Consider the following 17565-nt stretch of genomic DNA (forward strand, 5'->3'; position numbering starts at 1 on the left):
ACAATAACTTGGGGAACAATGTCAGTTGTGGGGATCAGGTTGTGGCGACTATAACCTGGGGAACACTGTGAGTTGTGAGTGTCTGGGTGTTGCGACTAAAACTTGGAGAACACTGTGAGTTGTGGGGGTCATTTTGTTGCGTCTAAAACTTGGAGAACACTGTGAGTTGTGGGGGTCAGGGTCTTGGGACTATAACTTGGGGAGCACTGTGGGTTGTGGGGGTCAAGGTGTGGCGACTCCTGCTTGGGGAACACTTTGAGTTGTGGGGGTCATTTTGTTGCGACTATAACTTTGGGAACACTGTGAGTTGTGGGGGTCAGGGTGTGGCGACCATAACATTTGGGACACTGTGAGCTGTGGGGGTCAGGGTGTGGCGACTCCAGTTTAAAATAAGGATTGATATCTATAGACATGATTCGCATTTAAATTTGAGCCCAGTTCTTAAAAATATAGGTAGAAAGTAATTGATCTTAATTTTCTATGAGGAATACTGAAAGGTTTCTAACCTCGGCATGGAACACGAACCATGCCATCCGTCAGTTTACAACAGTTTCATTATCACACAACGTTTCACAAGAGGTCAATAAATGTTAAACAACTGTTGAGTTATTCCAACCTTCAATTCCATTTCAAGCCTGTTGCGGGGCGGTCGGGTAGCCCAGTGGTTAAAACGTTTGGTCGTCACGCCGAAGACCCGGGTTCGATTCCCGACATGGGTACAATGTGTGAAGCCCATTTCTGGTGTCCACCGCCGTGATATTGCTGGAATATTTCTAAAAGCGGTGTAAAACCATACTCACTGACTCACTCAAGCCTGTTGCCTTCGAGACAAAAGATTTCAACATTAATAATATTTCAAATAATATTGTTATAAAATCATAGATTATCGTAGACATATATGTGATGTTTGTTGTGTAACGCCGAACGCCGCACTAAGATTCATGACGGTGATCTGCAAATAATCGATTCAGGAACAGACAATCCAGTGATTGACATCATGAGCATGGACCAAGCAATTGGTATATCATGACATGCATCAACCCTGAATATCGATCCCGTTAGTCACCTCTTACCACAAGCATAGTCGCCTTTTATGGCAAGCATGGGTTGCTGAAAACCTATTTTATCCCGGCTCTTCACGGGTCAGATATATGTACATGCATGTTATACAATCATGTATACATAAGTCTTATAAGAAACAGGTGTACAGCATCACAGGAAAGTTAACCATTATTTCCACAATAACAAGGGTGGTGGGGTGGTCCAGTGGTGAGAGCATTCACTCGTCAGACCACTGACACTGGTTCGATTCCACACATGCATGGGTAAAATGTGATTTTGTCGCCTGGGTGAGTTCAGCTGAGTAGTTGAGGACAGCGATATGGTAACGAAGCCAGCAAGAGGTATCTCCCCTTACCGTGATGATATTTACTGAGTTTATTTAATTCAGTTTGATAACTGATAAAAAACCCAACCCCTTGACATTCATATAGTGTTCATAATCACCATCACGACGGTGCCTTGACAATCATTGTCACCATCAGGACAGTGCCTTGGCAATCATTGCTTTCTTCTCCTCTGTCATGTTGATGTCGCTGCCCACTACAAGTGTCATGCTGACAGTGAGGCGATGTGGGTTATACACCCCGAACATCGGCCACAGTGGCTTACTCGAGTCTACATTGTCTAACGTAGATATCACTTTATTCTCCTTCACGTCAATGAAGACAATCTTCTTCCTGGCGTCATTATAGACGACACCGTAATGTAGTGTGTGTGATGCCCCTGCTGTGTTGGGGAGAGTGTCAGGCTGATGCAGTACACACTTCCCCTCCTTCCATGTCCCCCTGCATATCCCGGCGTGTGTAGTACAGTGGAAGACGGTCATGTTGTAGGAGCCGGGACTTCCACCTATCCATTGATACACGTCCCTCTGCTCCCCCTGGCACACACCAACCTCCAGGATGAATAAGCCCTCTATGTGTGTTTCATTCGGAGAGACCCTGGATTTCATCTCCCAGTACTGGGGCCAGCCAGCCCGGGGGAGGGGGGCAGTGCTACATGTGCCACTGTACTTCTTCATTCTCCCCACCCCTGCAGGTCTGGTGTCCGACGTCCTGTTGACCAGGTCTCCTTCTGTGTTGATGTGGATTCTGTGAAGATTGGCTCTGTCTTTGTCATACTTCAGGCGTAAACCTACAAAAAATAATGTAGTTTACTTAAGAATAAACATGAGACAAAAATATAGTGACAGTTTCGGTCTATAATGATATTTACATGCTTGGAATTGACAGCTAAGTACGCTGTCCTGATATATAAATAGCGTAATATAATCACATTGCAGTTGTACGAAAGTGAAACTGTATGTGTATTACATTTGGATCAATGATTTATCTTTACATTGGACTAACTGATAATACTTTAACCCAAATGTAAATTTAGTTCTTAACGGGTCTGGTATATGTTTGTTTGTTTGTTGTTTAACGCCTCGCAATATAACAGTTATATGACGGTGGTCAAAAAATTGATTCAGGGCCAGACAATCCACTGATTGATATCAGGGAGCCTGACCACCCGACAATAGTCGCCTTTTACGGCAAGCATGGGTTGCTGAAGACCTATTCTTCCCCGAGATCTAGTGAATGGTTCGTAAGTAATAAATGAATCAGCACGGTAGAGACAAAACAGTAACATTCAGTGATCAGACTTCATATAAATCTGAAAAAAGGTGCAGGTGAGATTTTGAATAACTAAAACACAGGGATAAACATTCAGAGGGCGAATGATCGCAATCACAGGCGTATACAAGTCAACGCGGTATAATGAGGGACATGTAGATTGCATGTCAAACAATGATAAGATCACTGTGTCACGTGACCTGGTGTCGCAATGTCGGGGCTTGTATACCCACGTGTCTCGGCGGGTTGACGATGGGAGATAGAAGACAGGCAGCATTATCAGTACAGGACACAAACCATAACACAATAAACAACATTCTATTAGTTATGAGGAAGATCACCTCTACACTAAAATGAAAAAATGTCATCACTCCTCAGCCATGGGGCACAATAGAATTTGGTTTGTTCATACAGTAGTAAATATTAAGTATACAAAAGTCACATGGAGCCTTAAGAAGAGACAGTCACTAAGGCCGCTACATGTCATCAGAAAAATTTACCACATGCGTAATTAATACACACAGAAGGCCCCATCTCTAGAAAAAATGGTTGGTTGATGCATGTCATCGTATCTCAACTGTGTGGATCGATGCTCATGATGTCAATCAGTGGATTGTCTGATCTAGACTCGATTCTTTACAGACCGCCGTCATATAGCTGGAATATTGTTGAGTGTGGCGTTAAGCAACAAATAAGCTAACTCCAGTATTTTCTGAGAAAACATGTCTCCATTGCACCTACTGTGCACCAAGTAAAATAACCTGGATCAAGGGCCACAAGTCTGTAAACAGATAATTAATGGGACCCATGTCGACCTCAGTCTTGTCAAGTATCCTTTAGATAAGGCTGCAAACTTTCATTCGAGTGACTTCAGAAGTTTCTGTGAAAACTTGTCCCCTTTGCACACAGTATGCACTCAGTTGAAAAAACACGGAGCTTGGGCCATGACTCGCTAACAATATTAATGAGGAGTCAAATTTTCAAACTCAGTCTTGACATGTATCTCTAAGATATACTTGCAAAGTTTCATTCATGTAAGGTCTGTAGTTTCTGAGAAAATGTGTCCTAATTCACGCAGTATGCACAAAGTTGAAAAGCATGGAGCAAGGGCCATAACTCGACCAATTTTCGAACCCATTTGAGGTCATGACCAGTAAAATAAGTGTGTAAATTTCATGTCTCTGACTTAAAAAGTTTTTGAGAAAATGTATCCCATTTGAGAAGCGGACGGACGGGCGGAAGGACGGACGGACGGACGGCCTCCTTTCCAATATCCCCCACCCCGGTTCGTGACGTGGGATAATACACTCCGTGACACCATCCTATCCTCAATTTTCAGGAAAAACTGCATGTAGCAAGGTTTGTATTTGCTGGTGAGACCCCCTGTGTTTTCTATAAAATATATGATTAACAGATTTAAAAAAAAATACATATCTTCCTCATGCCCCTTTACCCCTTCTGAAAACATTGATCCTTATTTTGTATTCGAACCCTCAGATGACGAGACAATGTCCAACTCTGCTTGTATTTGTCAACAAATCAGCAACAACTTAAGTTTTCCAGAAAATTATAAGATGACATAAGATAAGACTTTATAATCCAAAGGGAAATTCATATTGCAGTTGATTAGCACTTATTGATATTACAATACTAGTATGTACATAAGAAAATAAGACACTTACTAATATAACCACGAGCAAAAACATGTATAAAATTAAACACTATCAATGTGACGACAAGGAATGGTATTTTGAAGTATATGTATTTAAATCACCGCAACAGTAAACTTAAATAAAAGGGATAATAACAGGAAAAGATTTGTGTCCAGCGAACTGTTCAAAAGTATTAAACATATAATCATATAAAAGACTAATCCTGGCTGGTGTGAATGATTTCCAGGCCCTGTTTGTTTTCAGTGGTATAATATTAAGCGGTCGCGAGAGAGGATTTGCAGTAAGAAATCAATGAAAGAATGTAAATAAAAGCGACAAACCCTTTCCATAATCATAAAAAGCAGAGTCCATTGAACGATTTTAAGCAAGGTCTGAACTGAGGCACTTTTGAATTATTTGGGTGTGAGATTTGTCTACTCAAGTTTAAAACAAAATAGACATAGAATAATATAACACAACTCTAATGTTTCACTTGTCTCTAGTTATAAGGTGCCTGTTTCACATTTTCTTAAGGGAAGATATATTTCTAAATACGGGTCAAATGTGTTTGTGATGATGATAACAATGCCAGGTCCTCAATGATGTCTGCGACGATGTATCCTTGGTAACTTGTGACTGTACAGTGATTCAGTAGACTGAATGTGTGGGTATATATCCAATTAATTGAGGATGTAAACTGAAGATCAACAGAAAGTTGACATTGAATTTGATGAACTGTGAAATGAGAGCAAAGACCAAAAGATGTTGATGCAATTGATTCTGTGTATTCAATTCACCTGTTGTCAATCATGCAAAATATCAAACGCATACAATCAGCTGAACACCAATGGCGGTCCGTGTGTATGACTGGGGGTACCGAAAGTCAGTTTTCACAAAATTCGTGACATAGGCTGTGGCCAATAAGTGGATGGAAACATCAGCGGACACTAAGGTGGCATTGGGGCGACGTCATCAATACCGTCAATATGACCTCCCCTGGCAAGGATGGACGCCTCAATGTCTCAAGGATGGCGTCAAACCTTCAGATGACGATTGCCGGAATGTGTTGCAGGTCCTGTTTGGATGGTTGGGTCGTCTCCTCAGCTCTCTAGCCAGATGATCCCACAAGTGCTCGATGGGAGAACGTTATATTGCTGGAATATTGCTAAAAGCAGCGTAAAATCAAACTCACTTTCTCACTCAGTACAGGCACGTTGACGTTGTAGAAAGTCATGCATGAACCTAGCGGTGTGTGGTCGGTCGTTGTCCTGTTGCAGCAGGACCCCCTCCCCCCTCCCTTGGTTGTGGTTGTCGCTGCAGAAATGGCACCGCTACTCGCCTCAGGACGTACCGTTTTGCATTGAGGTTGCCATGGATAACAACGATTGGTGTCTTCTGGTCGTCACACATTCCGCCCCACATGGGGATGGACATCTTGTATACAGCCAGGAGCAAGCCCTTCACCCTACGGCGATAGATTCGGACATCACGTCTGCATGGAATGGGTTGAACCTGCTCTCATCGGTGAGCAAGACACATTGCCATTCGTGCGGCTGCAAACGTCGTACACGTCGGGGCCACCGTAGTCTATCTTGGCGATGTTGTGGACCCAACACCATCCCACGGAGCAGTCTGTATGCCCTAATGCCAACAGCACGCAGTCGTCTTCCCTCTGTGTAGCGGCTGACACGGTGGCCATACGCCGTTGCTGTCGGTTGCGTAGATGCAAGGTTTGCAGACATATATCTTCTAAGGGCGTGGTTACACGTGGTCTACCAGTCCGAGGCCTGTCGGTGGTGTGGCCAGTCCTGTTGTACCGTGTGATCAGTTTGCTGATGGTCTGACGTGAGCAACCGACTGTTCTGCCAATCTGACCTTGTTGAGTCCCCACCGTGGCAATACCAATGGCCCCCTCTCTCGTGTGTGTTTGTGGTTCATGTGATTGTGTCTGACACTTTCGGTCGACTTTAATACAGGTACCATACAGCACTGAAAAACATGTTAACGTTGGTTTTTTTGTCGCAGCACGTGCATCGACGGCTGCATGGTCTTGGTTCTTTGGAAACGAGTGTGCTGCGTTTAGGGCAATTGTTTACATCATGTTACAAACATTTGACTGCATGCATTTTTTTGGTTTTTCAACATTTTCTAATTTCAACTTTCTTTTGATCCTCAGTTTAGGTACTCACAATGCAGGACCATGCGTCTGTCTACTACACCTGTCTTCAGCAGATGAACACAGCCTTCAGTTGGGAAATCTGCAAGACAACAACAGCTAAGAGTTGTCCTTGTGTGTAGACTCAGGAGTACTTGGATCACATACCGGGTCACATACTGGGTCACATACCGTGTCATACTGGGTCACATACATCTTCCCGAGGCAAGAGAGTTAACTATAAGTCCAGTTTCCACCCTTGCCGAACTAGGTTGGAATAATGGAGTTATGAAATGGTTGGACTAACTATGTGTACTGTCAACATGCCGTCAACAGAAATATTCCAAATCGTTTCATGATTTTAACCCAGGCACTCACGTGATTTGATGCACTTCGCAAAGTTAGACCCTATTTATTACAAGAAAGATCGTCGTCTTGACTTGGCGCCGCCATTTTGATTAAAGCAAATGTAAGCAATACGAGAGGTTAAATCCGATTGGTGTAGAGGAGCCCAGGGACTTACAGGGGATATAACCTTTATAGCCAGCCGCTGGTGGTGTTACGATCGAGCCTACAAATTCCAGCCTAGTTTGACAAGGATGGAAACTGGACTGTTTACATTCAGCTAACCCTCTTGCCTCGGGAAGTTGGGTAACATACTGCTGGGTCTTTTTATTTGGAGCGCAAAATATAATTGGTCCATTTAGGCCATTGTCTAAAATGTACGTCCTATAGGAAATAAGACCATTACAAGGAACAGACCACGGACAGGAAGTGTAAACAGGACCAGTACAGGGCACAGACGACAGACAGGAAATGAAATCAGGACCGGTAACAGGAACAGACCACAAACAGGAAGTGAAAACAGGACCATTACCAGGAACAGACCACAGACAGGAAGTGAAAACAGGAATAGTAATAGGAACAGGCCACAGACAGGAAATGAAAACAGGGCCAGTACCAGGAACACACCCCAGACAGGAAGTGGAAACAGGAGTAGTACTAGGAAAACAGGGCCAGTACCAGGAACAGACCACAGACAGAAAGTGAAAACAGGAGTAGTACCAGGAACAGACCACAGATAGGAAGTGAAAAAAGGGCCAGTATATGGAACAGACCAAGACAGGAAGTGGAAACTGGATCATTACCAGGAACAGACCACAGACAGGAAGTGAATACAGGACCATTACCAGGAACAGACCACAGACAGGAAGTGAATACAGGACCATTACCAGGAACAGACAACAGACAGGAAGTGAAAACAGGACCAGTACCAGCAACAGACCACAGAGAGGGAGTAAAAACAGGAGTAGTACTAGGAACAGACCACAAACAGAAAGTGAAAACAGGAGTAGTGCCAGGAACAGACCACAGACAGGAAGTGAAAACAGGACCAGTACCAAGAACAGACCACAGACAGGAAGTAAAAACAAGAGTAGTACCAGGAACAGACCAAGACAGGAAGTGGAAACTGGACTAGACAAACAGGAAGTGAAAACAGGACCGGTACCAGGAACAGACCACAAACAGGAAGTGAAAACAGGACCAGTACCAGGAACAGACCACAGACAGGAAATGAAAACAGGAATAGTAATAGGAACAGGCCACAGACAGGAAATGAAAACAGGGCCAGTACCAGGAACACACCCCAGACAGGAAGTGGAAACAGGAGTAGTACTAGGAAAACAGGACCAGTACCAGGAACAGACCACAGACAGAAAGTGAAAACAGGAGTAGTACCAGGAACAGACCACAGATAGGAAGTGAAAAAAGGGCCAGTATAAGGAACAGACCAAGACAGGAAGTGGAAACTGGATCATTACCAGGAACAGAACACAGACAGGAAGTGAATACAGGACCATTACCAGGAACAGACCACAGACAGGAAGTGAATACAGGACCATTACCAGGAACAGACAACAGACAGGAAGTGAAAACAGGACCAGTACCAGCAACAGACCATAGAGAGGGAGTAAAAACAGGAGTAGTACTAGGAACAGACCACAAACAGAAAGTGAAAACAGGAGTAGTGCCAGGAACAGACCACAGACAGGAAGTAAAAACAAGAGTAGTACCAGGAACAGACCAAGACAGGAAGTGGAAACTGGACTAGACAAACAGGAAGTGAAAACAGGACCAGTACCAGAAACAGACCACAGACAGGAAGTCAAAACAGGACCAGAACCAGGAACAGACCACAGACAGGAAGTGAAGACAGGAGTAGTACCAGGAACAGACCTCAGACAGGAAGTGAAAACAGGAGTAGTACAAGGAGCAGACCACAGGCAGGAAGTGAAAACAGGTCCAGTACCAGGAACAGACCACAGACAGGAAGTGAAAACAGGAGTAGTACAAGGAACAGGCCACACACAGGAAGTGAAAACAGGACCAGTACCAGGAAGAGACCACAGACAGGAAGTGAAAACAGGACCAGTACCAGGAACAAACCACAGACAGGAAGTGAAAACAGGAGTAGTACTAGGAACAAACCACAGACAGGAAGTGAAAACAGGACCAGTACCAGGAACAGGCCACAGACAGGAAGTGAAAACAAGACCAGTACCAGGAACAGACCACAGACAGGAAGTGAAAACAGGACCAGTACCAGGAACAAACCACAGACAGGAAGTGAAAACAGGAGTAGTACCAGGAACAGGCCACAGACAGGAAGTGAAAACAGGAGTAGTGCCAGGAACAGACCACAGACAGGAAGTGAAAACAGGACCAGTACCAGGAACAGACCACAGACAGGAAGTGAAAACAGAACCATTATCTGTACAGAATACAGACAGTGTACCTACCAATCAAGGATGTTTGTAGACGATTAATGGTTTCTAAGGCGACCTGGCAGCTTTGGTCTTTCTCGGCTACCATCTACAAATAAGAAAAGGGAATAGGAAGTAAATATATGCCAAATACGATTTTATTATTGATAGTAAGAATACATGCAAATAGTTGTGTTGACGTTGTAAACTCCTTCAACTTGTGACAGTAACTTCAGCAATATCAAGTCTGGACAAGACAAGCAACAGGGTAATAGCTGGTAGATGTCTTTACAGGTTGCACATGTATTTAAACCAATCACATCTCTATCTGACAATTCTGAAGTATCATGTATTATATAATCTCACCATTCTCTTCTCAGTGAGTGTGACAAAATGATATACAAACCAATTTCATGTTGTTTGCTTCGGCATTCAACTTGTCTGTTAGCTGCTGAAGTTGTTCAGTTCTTTCATTGTCTGAAGCAATATCTGACTCCAGCTCCTGAAAGGTAAAATACACCTTTGGGTCATGGTAAGAGGCTGTACATGAACTCTTATTAATGAAACAGTAACAATATATTCTTCCAATTACAATCATATCATTATTGTGTCATCAAGATGTCCATCAGTTGACTGGACCTGCAAAGTCCTTGTAGTACTACTTTGATCAGGCGACTATGCTTGCCGTAAAAGGCGACTATGCTTGTCGTAAGAGGCGACTAACGGGATCGGGTGGACAGGCTCGCTGACTTGGTTGATGCATGTCATCGTATCCCAATTGCGTGGATCGATGCTCATGATGTCAATCACAGGATTGTATGGTCCAGACTTAATTATTTACAGACCGTCGTCATGTAGCTGAAATATTTCTGAGTGCGGCATTAAACAACAAACAAACAAAAATAAAACTTTGATCAGTTCAGTTCTTCTGATATTGACTTCTTAGATATTTAGGCAATATGAATGAAATATAAAACGATTGATGGGTGAACAAATGCCTGAGGGCCTGTGCCTACGAGTATCCCCGTATAATTAAACAAACCATTTCGTGTTTCTTTTCCAGGTCCGCCAAATAGTCATCATCAGTTTGTATTTGCTTATCTGTAATTGTAGAAGCAAAGTGTGAATACGGAGTGACAGGACAATGCTTCAATTAAAACACACCATGAAACAGATGAAACACACACTTAAGCACAATAACTCTTTAAAGATGCATACCCTCAGGTGTTCCCCCTTCTGAATCTTCTTTCAAGGTAGTGATGTTACCAAATCCAGACATATCTGATTTCAGTTTGGACAAGCCATTGGTGTTGAAGACAGCTTCAGGTTTATCATGTGTTTCGGGTGAAGCAGTTTCTAGGCAGGTCCGAGTCATCCCCTCAACGGTTGTCTCCAGCTGCAGCAGGACCGATTTTGAAGCATAGAGAAGACATCTTCGGATGTAACCTGAAATGTCGGTGCATCTTGAATGATGCTCTTCACATGAGGCTTCAAGAGCATGTAGAGTTGCCTTGGTTTCCCTCGTCTGACTTTCAAGATCAATCAGGAGTTCCTTCTCCTTCTGGTCAAGTTGTGATCTTAAAGACCGGAATGTATGTTCTATTGTCTTCCTCAGTGTGTCCTGTGTCCTGTTCGTCAACTGTGTATCTTGTCTGATACTCTGAAGGTGTATTTGCTGACGAGACAGTAACGCCGACAGGTCTTTCCCATGTTGTTCAATCCGCTGTGTAACTTCTTCAGCAGCTTCATCCAAGTAACCAACCTCGTGATCCGCGTGCTCTCCTCTCTTACATTGGGAACAGATACACATGTTGCAGCTTTTGTCAAACAAATCAAGTGGATACCGTTCGTGAATGCTGCAATTGGTTCCATTTTCAAGGTTTTGCAGGGTTATATCCCCTAAGTTGTGCACAACATGATTTCTGGAAAGTTTGAAGCTGCTGTGCATGTTCTGGCAGTATTCACAGAGGAACTCTTCACACCGCTGACACCAACACACAGCCTGGTTCCCGTCATCTTCATGTGTACAGAGGAGCTCTCTGGGGCGATGTTTGACTGTCAGGTGGAATATTTCCTTCTGTCTGACTGCATCCTTCTGGAGACTTGTGTCTGTGAGGTTGACCTCCCTCTGACATGTGGAGCATGATATCACGCCGCCAGCCACAGATGTCACACACTTCTCACACAGAGGGTGTAGACAGGGCAGTAAGTAGGGGACTGGACCTTTCAGTGTAAACTCCTTATGACAGACGGAACACTTAGGGAAGGTGTCCATTCTGAAAGACACAAAATAATACTGAGATACATGTGTCAATTGTATGTGTGTAGGATGCATAACCATGCGACGTTTGTGGTGTGAAACATCCACTTGAGTCTCTCTGAATATGTATTATTTGTCAATGGAATTGGCTAATTTTATGGGTTTCTTCTGAGACCTTCTATGCAATGCATGGAACAATGTTGTAACCATCTGGTCACTGGCTGCGTTGATCCCTCGGACAAGCATTTTGGTCCTGTTGAGCTTCTCTTACTCACTCTAATAGACTCATTTCTTTGTCATTTATAGACACTGTTATTTTGTATGAAAATACAAACTGTTGCCTTAAAACATCTACTTTTCAATTAAATTTCTCCTATCACAATCAACCCAAATCATATGTTCATATCAATCCTATGTCACACATAATTAGAGGCACGGGTCGCCCAATCATCTAAGGCGCCGCGATTTGTGGCACAAAGTTGCGTCCCTTGGGCACGCCAGAAACCTATGATTGTGGGTTCGAATCCCGGTATGCACCGATTATGTTTCTAGGTTTGTCAGCACAATACCCATGCTCTTGGGTTTCACCGAAGTGGTAAACATCTGAGACCTGCATCACTTCGGGCTTTCCTCCCACATTATACTGTTAAAGCGACGTTAAACCAAACTCACTCACATACTCACACATCATTAAGGCCAGTTACAATGCGTATCGTTTTTCAAAACGAATAGGAAGGGATTTTAAGATTGTATATTTCATTAGCTTACAAATATAAACAAATACGAACTTGATTGATAAATGCTTTAGTTAATTTTAATTAGTTGAACAATGAAGGAGTAAACATGCGTGGGTAAACAGTGCAAACATTTGAGTATAGAAAGGTCCTCCTTACGAGTGATTAGAAAATAAGGGTCACACACTTGTTGGGGTGGGTCAATAAAAATAATCCCTTTTCGACGTCTTGTCAACACTGGCATGGCGAGGTGGTCTTGTGGTTAAAGCGTTCGCTAATGACGTTGGGTTCATGACCCGGGTTCGATTTCCAACATGGATACACTGTGTGAAGTCCACTCATCTACACAATATGCAAGATGACAACGATACCTAGACAAATGTTTTAATGTAGAACACAACCAATTTGATCTGTGTCGAGTGTGACATTAAACCCATATAATGATCATGCATCCATAGAAAAATGTGTGTATACTAACAGGTGTTCTGAAAACTCGACGATTTAACACATACATTAAAATTACACTACAAATATCCACAAAATAAAACAACCAAAATTCAAATACATCAAACATTGCACTATTTTACGCAGCATATTTTACATATTCTTGAAATTCTGCTTAATAAGCACCAATTCACCTTAAGGAACCCATTCATGCACACAAGCCCACATGGTGCCCACAGATCAAGAAACATTCCCCATATGTGTACATTCAGATACAACACACAACTAATACTCCTGATAAAGTAGCACCAATTCTTTCAACATGCATGATAAAACGATATTTTATTATCATCATCGCAGGATTTTATAAACTATATTTCACTATGTGGAACCTAATATCAGGAACGCCTCCGTGGTCTAGAGGTACAACGTCCGCCCCAGGGGCGGTAGTCGGGATTTTATTCCCAGACGCATCATACCCAAAGAAGTTAAAAGTGGTACTTGTTGTTGCCCTGCCTGGCACTTGTCATTAAGGGACCAAAACCATTAGTCGGCTGGGAGTCAGTATACTGTTTCGAAGTGGGGTATGCATGTTAAACTGCGGCATGGTCTCTCAGTTGGCTAGAACTATGATATTGGCATTAGTCCGGACTAGTTCAAGCAGCCAAACACACACACACACACACACACACACACACACACACACACACACACACACACACACACACACACAAACACAAACACACACAAACACACACACATGCACGTCGCTTTATAAATGCAATCATCTTGAACGCGACGTTTAAACGCGGCTCACCTCACGACACAAAACATTCACAAATTAATTCTCTCTTTATGTACAATTGGCTGATCAACGGCTATCTATGCAGCACTCAGGCCATTAATTGGATATATACAGTAACCCTACCCTACAAGTGACATTACACCAGTAAGTGTACTCATGATAAGCATCACAACTCCATGACTCATGATAACAAAGTGACAAAAAGACCTTACTCCTATCTCACACAGTAGGTTCAGGTGTTTGTCGTCTAAATACAGCCACTATGGGTGTAGTGTTAGCAAGTACTTATCTGCACATGCTCTACCTTTCTCACACGACCAATGAAGATCTTGGGTAGAATAAATCTGCAGCAACCCATGCTTACTGTCAAAGGCGAGTACGCTTGTCGTAAAAGGCAACTAACGGGGATCGGGTGGTCAGGCTCGGTGACGTGGTTGATGCATGTCATCGTATCCCAATTGCGTGGATCGATGCTCATGATGTCGATCACTGGATTGCCTGGTCCAGACTCGATTATTTACAGGCAGCCGTCATGTACCTGGAATATTGCTAGGTGCGGAGTTAGACAGCAAACAAACAACATGATTTAGAACGCGAAGATGTCTGACTATTCACAAACGACTGTGAAATTTAAAAAAAAAAATATCGGATTTGATTATGTACAGACCACCGTGATATAGCTGGAATATTGCTGAGTGCGGCGTTAAACAACAGGCAAAAAAAATCCTTGTTGGTGTAGCGTGAGCAAGTACATGTCTGCACGTACCTCTATTACACACGGCAACACAATCATTTCTATACACTGTTGACAGTATAGGGTTTCAAGACTTGCACCCTGACAGTATCGTGACATATTCATGTAAGTTTTGACCCTGCAAATTAAACAGTTTTCTGTGTGTAGAGGGAAAATGGGAGAGACGAGAGACAACACACCCACCTGGACTGTAGACGTCCTTCACTGTTGACACACAGGTCACTTCCGGACGATGACGCGGAAAAATCTCTTATCACAAGCTTGTTAGAACTGATATGAATATTTACGTTCACAATAATAATAACAGTGTCCTTCTCTTAAACTTGTGATTACTGTACATGTAAATGTACAAAGTTAACAAATGTTTTATCACGTTACATGTCACATATTAAGGATTGGAAATTGTCAAATACCAGTTTTATTAAACGAATGAATAGGCATCATAAATGACTCGCTTTCGCTCGTCAGATACGAGTTTAGTATTTTATGTATTACTTGCCGCTTATATCTTAATTTTTAAATTCCACGGTCGTTTGTGAATAGTCAGACATCTTCGCGTTCTAAATCATTCCAGCTATATGACAATCCAGTGATTGACATCATTAGCATCGATCCACGCAATGGGAAATGATGACATACATCAACAAAGTCAGCGGTCCTGATCACCCGATCCCATTATTCACCTCATACGACAAGTATGTGTTGCCTATTCTAACTGGTCATAAACTATTGCTTAAACCACATGTTACGACGTAAATTGTAAAAAAACTGCGCTAAAATGTAATAACACTGCGGTAAAATGTAATATAGAGGTAAATTGTAATACACACTGTGGTAGATTGTAATAAAAACTGCGGCAAATTGTAATATGTTAAACTGCGGCAATTGTAATAGTTACTGCGACAAATTGTTATAACCACTGCGGTTAATTGTAATAAAATATTATTCATTGTATATCCAAATAAACAAGGAAACATGCATGACATTTAAAATGTGCGACTAAGCTGTTTGGAAATCAGAATCCGGACTTTGAAACGACTGAATTGATAAAGACTATACATTAAATTCTTAATATTTGTATCAAGGAAATAATAAGCTATTTTGTTTCAAATTCTATCATTAGTATTGAAAGACAGGTGCGCCAAATTGTAACAAACTGCAGCAAATTGAAATACCAAGTGCGGTAGATTGTAATAGCATCTCTCACTCCATCTTCTCAAAGTATGTTTACAGTGTTTGGACAAATAAAGTTTCTATCCATGATGACGTTTCTTTTGTGGTTCAGTATATTACCTCATGGTGGTAACTGGCGGTGTAGCCACAAATAGCAGCAATTGTAATAGAAACTGCGGCAAATTGTAATAACCACTTCGAGTTCCAGTGTTTATTTGAACTTAACATGATCAATTCCAACCTCCAGCATCTTTAAGGAAATATAAAAGCGATTTTGTTTCAATTCCTATAATTCCTATTGAAAAACAGATGTGGCAAATTGTAACAAACTGCGGCAAATTGAAATACCAAGTGCGATAAGGGTTTATAAACATGTCTAAATTCTTCCGATTTTAAACAGAATTGGAGTGCCAGTGTTTATTCGACCTTAACAAGATCAATACCTAACTCCCGCATGTTAAAGGAAATAAAAAAGCGATTTTGTTTAAATTTCTGTCATTCCTTTTGAGAGGCAGGCGCGGCAAATTGTAACAAACTGCGGCAAATTGAAATATCAAGTGCTGTAATTGTAATAACATGTCTAAATTCTTCCGATTTTAAACAGAATTCGAGTTCCATTGTTTGTTCGACCTTAACATGATCAAGTCCAACATCCAGCGATTTTGTTTCAATCTCCAGTGTCATCCCTATCAAGAGGCAGGTGTGGCAACTTGAAAATAAAACTGTATTGAAAATGACATGTCTGTTGTTTTATATTATTTTTATTATACAGTGTGGGGAAAAGCCCATTTGTTGAAATGCCAGTGTGGAGAATTGTCCGAGTGGGGAAATGTCCTCCACTCGTGATCATGACATCATAGTCAAGCCAAGATATCTACTTACTGGAAAAGAAATTTGTTTTCTATCCAAACAGGTCATTAACGACAGAGATCTACAGAGGTAATGTCACTTAAGGCCACATAAAATTAAGTAATATATCTTAATCCCTCCTTACATTATTTTGTTGCCTCCAAGTTCACAAAATTAGAAATATCGCTAATATGTGTGGTCCTAATTTCTTTACTTTATGAAATACTCCACACACGTAACCCTAGTGAAAACGCATGAAGCATCTGAATCGCACCCTTCGACCGTAATTGTACACAGATGCCTTAAATATTTATTTTAGAAAAAAAATAGAATGTAAACGATAAAATGGTTCCCGCATAAATCAATCAAACTGTAACCAATAATTTCTTGCGGCCTTGACATAAAAATGCTAGGCATGCTTATACTGGAAATGTAGCCCAACTCACAACTTGCGGCATGTGCATGACTCTGAATAAGTGTGTGTTTGGCATTGTGTGTTTGAGAAACGTGGCAAAGTTCGTTTTTGGCGTAAATGTGCAGGCCTTTTAAAGCACCTTGCAGTGACCAAATCTCTTTTGGAAACATTGAAAGGGTTACATTGGCTATCCAACTATGTTAAAAGAACCACCATGGTGTCGCGCATGCGCGCGCGGTAGCATCCTAACAGGAGCCTCTGACGTTAATTTGAACACTTTCAAACGGTTGTATTTCCCTAACGACCCCTTATAAGTGTGTCGGATTTTGTATCAAAGGTCTTAGAGTTCCAACGAGCCACCATGCACTAATATCCCCTGATATTTGAAAAATGTTTCTTATACATTGGCGTAACTACGTATATGCAAAACAACAATTGCCTACACAAATTGTGTTTACTTGTCTTTCGCGGCAATCCATCGGTCCGTGCGATAGAGTAACTGCCCTTTATCAATGGGAAGCTACTCGAACCCTAGTTTGTGAGACGTCACGGTCACAGTCAGACGTTGTTGACAGTCGGCCTGTCCTGTCATAACGTTACGAAGTGCAGTCTGTTGTACATACAGCGACAAAACGAAACAACGTAACAATTCGACCATATTTCGGCCAAATCCAACTGTTTGTGGAAAGGTTCCAAGACGCAGAGGTCTACAAGCGCAGATATGGAAACTGATCCCGCTTGGCTAGTTCCCTCGCAAAATTCCATTTCTATCTCCAAAGTAGCCAAAACTACAGTTAGATACTTATTTTCACTGACAGTATATTAGACTATTCTTTTGATAATGATAGCAATAATCCAAGTAATTTCTCCAGATTCCCGAT

The 17565-nt window shown here is 42.0% G+C and overlaps 1 protein-coding gene across 1 annotated transcript; it reads right to left on the reverse strand.

Moving 5' to 3' along the window:
* Positions 1–1535: 1535 nt before the first annotated feature.
* On the reverse strand, positions 1536–14440 carry LOC139447612 (uncharacterized). The gene is made up of 7 exons (XM_071229019.1): positions 14427–14440; positions 10469–11526; positions 10293–10351; positions 9657–9752; positions 9287–9359; positions 6520–6588; positions 1536–2196 (listed from the first exon to the last, which is right to left on the reverse strand). Exons 2-7 carry the CDS (start codon positions 11523–11525, stop codon positions 1541–1543), a joined length of 2010 nt encoding a protein of 669 aa, XP_071085120.1. The 5' UTR covers position 11526; positions 14427–14440; the 3' UTR covers positions 1536–1540.
* Between the last annotated feature and the right edge of the window lie 3125 nt (positions 14441–17565).

Source organism: Haliotis cracherodii, unplaced genomic scaffold (assembly GCF_022045235.1).
Source record: "Haliotis cracherodii isolate W230 unplaced genomic scaffold, xgHalCrac1.p SCAF_7, whole genome shotgun sequence".
Taxonomy (NCBI): Eukaryota; Metazoa; Mollusca; class Gastropoda; order Lepetellida; family Haliotidae; genus Haliotis; species Haliotis cracherodii.